This window comes from Pinus tabuliformis, chromosome Q, assembly GCF_031772625.1.
Source record: "Pinus tabuliformis cultivar Carrire ecotype Pingquan chromosome Q, CPIR1, whole genome shotgun sequence".
Classification (NCBI taxonomy): Eukaryota; Viridiplantae; Streptophyta; class Pinopsida; order Pinales; family Pinaceae; genus Pinus; species Pinus tabuliformis.
The window spans coordinates 313,078,886-313,080,900 of NC_142296.1; the positions used below are offsets into that span (position 1 = coordinate 313,078,886).

At 34.6% G+C, this 2,015-nt stretch overlaps 1 protein-coding gene across 1 annotated transcript; it reads right to left on the bottom strand.

The window, feature by feature from the left end:
- Positions 1-1,141: 1,141 nt before the first annotated feature.
- LOC149219460 (uncharacterized) lies at positions 1,142-1,747 on the bottom strand. Its single transcript, XM_089386829.1, has one exon. It carries the CDS (start codon positions 1,745-1,747, stop codon positions 1,142-1,144), a length of 606 nt encoding a protein of 201 aa, XP_089242955.1.
- Positions 1,748-2,015: the final 268 nt, after the last annotated feature.

The following is a 2,015-nucleotide window of genomic DNA, read 5'->3' on the forward strand; positions in this document are numbered from 1 at the left end:
CATAAAAGACCACAACAGCAAGCTAGCATAAAGGGCTACAAATCCAACCATAAAAGTTAGTAGTACCACAATAAAAGGGACAACATAAAACAGTTCAATAGCTATCTCTATCTTCTTGCAAGAAGATATTTGTATTTCTTAGATTAAATCTCAAGTTTGTTTTGAGATATTTTGTAATAATTTTGTATATATACTTCACAATTCAAAGTATGTAGGTGTGGATTCTTATACATTTCTATAGACCTTTTTGATCAAAGGACTGTAAGCTATTGTATCAATGTTTGGACCAACAAGTTAGATTAATGAATAAAGACAAGACATTTCACATGATTCATGTGTAGAGAGAAGTGCAGAAAACTATTTTCTCTTGTGTTGTTATATTTCTTAAGTTTTTCCACCATCTTTATTATATATATGAAATCTGAATGCTATAACATAGAATGATATCTCAGAATTTGCTTCATTGCACTCTATTTTAACTATTATGCATTTTAATGTTTTTTGCTAATAATCTAAGTTAAGGAATTCTTGATTTCTCTTTAGTTTAGGTGTTTTCCCTGTAATCTATAGCAAAGGATTCTTAATTGCCCTTTGTTTCTGATTACCCTCTGTTCCTCGTTTTCATCCGAGTCTGAGAATTTTTAATTGCTCTCTCACCCTGGTTAAGACTATTTCAACCATCTGGCCCAAAGATCTGCACTTTACTAAGCTGTCTTGCCCTTTGAACACTCCCTTTAATCAGTTAATTCCAATTATGCTGCCCTTCTTTGACTCCATAGCCCAATGGTCCAAAGACATCATTCTATCCATCTGTTTTAAGGATTCCACCATCCAACCTTCAATACAAATAAAAAACCACCCGAACCTTTAGAACTAGCCTAAAATCCCAACAAACAAAGCTAAATCATATAGAGAGAGCCCTCTCTGAGCCATAGGTTGGCTAGAGCCTATGCTTAAAAGTTCGTTTACGGTTACCTCGACCCTTTCCTTCTTCTAAAAAATTCTAAGGAAAAGTTTTGAGTGATAACAGATGCTACAACATTTGGCTCCACCTGGGGATAATGCTTTTGCCACAGAAGCACTAAGAACCGCATATCAGTGCCTTCACCTCAGGCATGGAGTCATATATTGCTTAACCAATTCAAATTCTATGGCATTTGTACACTGAATTCACTCCAGTATCTATAATGATAGGATGCTTATGCTTCAGAACTAGAAGTAATGCTTGAGGTAGGTATTTCCCATTAACAAGCAGCTGTAAGGTTTCACCATCAAGATTCTCAAGAAGAAAAGTGTTATTGGACCTTGCTTCAACAATTCTAAAAGGGCCATACCAAAAAGAATCCAACTTCCCATTCTTACCCTTATCTTCTCTTCTGGTATCCCATCTTAATACTAAGTCTGCAACTTTAAAGTCAATCTCCTTGGATTTTCTAGTAAAAATACTTTTCATCTTTGATTGATACATAATCAATTTGCCTGTTACCGTGTCCTTGTTTTCACTTAGCTCCACTACTTTATTCATTATTCTTATCAGAGCATTGGGTTCTTCTTTTTCCTCCTGAATCGTTGCAATCATAGGCTTCACAAGTTGACTTGGAAGCAGAGTCTGAGTTCCATATACTAATCCAAAAAGTGAGTTGCCTATAGATCTCCTTGTAATTACTCTAGCAGCCCGGAGAGTAAACTTCAACTTAGAATCCCAATCTTTTTTATTCTCTCCAATAGTTTTCTTAAGGATCCTCATCAATGTTTTATTTGTTGATTCAACCAGACCATTTACTTGTGGATGATAAGCTATTGAATGGGATAAAATAACATTGTAATTTTGACAAAAAACATTAAACTTGTTTGAATTAATTACTTGAGCATTATCTGTTATGATTTTGACAAGGCATCCAAATCTGCTAAAAATATTTTCTTCTAAGAACTTCATCACCACTTGGTCATTTTCCATTTTAGTAGGAATAACTTCTACCCACTTGGTGAAATAGTCAATAGCTGTAAGAATCCAC

Excerpts from the sequence above, each read along its gene's own strand:
- LOC149219460 (XM_089386829.1), bottom strand. The coding sequence starts at position 1,747 with ATGAGGATCCTTAAGAAAACTATTGGAGAGAATAAAAAAGATTGGGAT.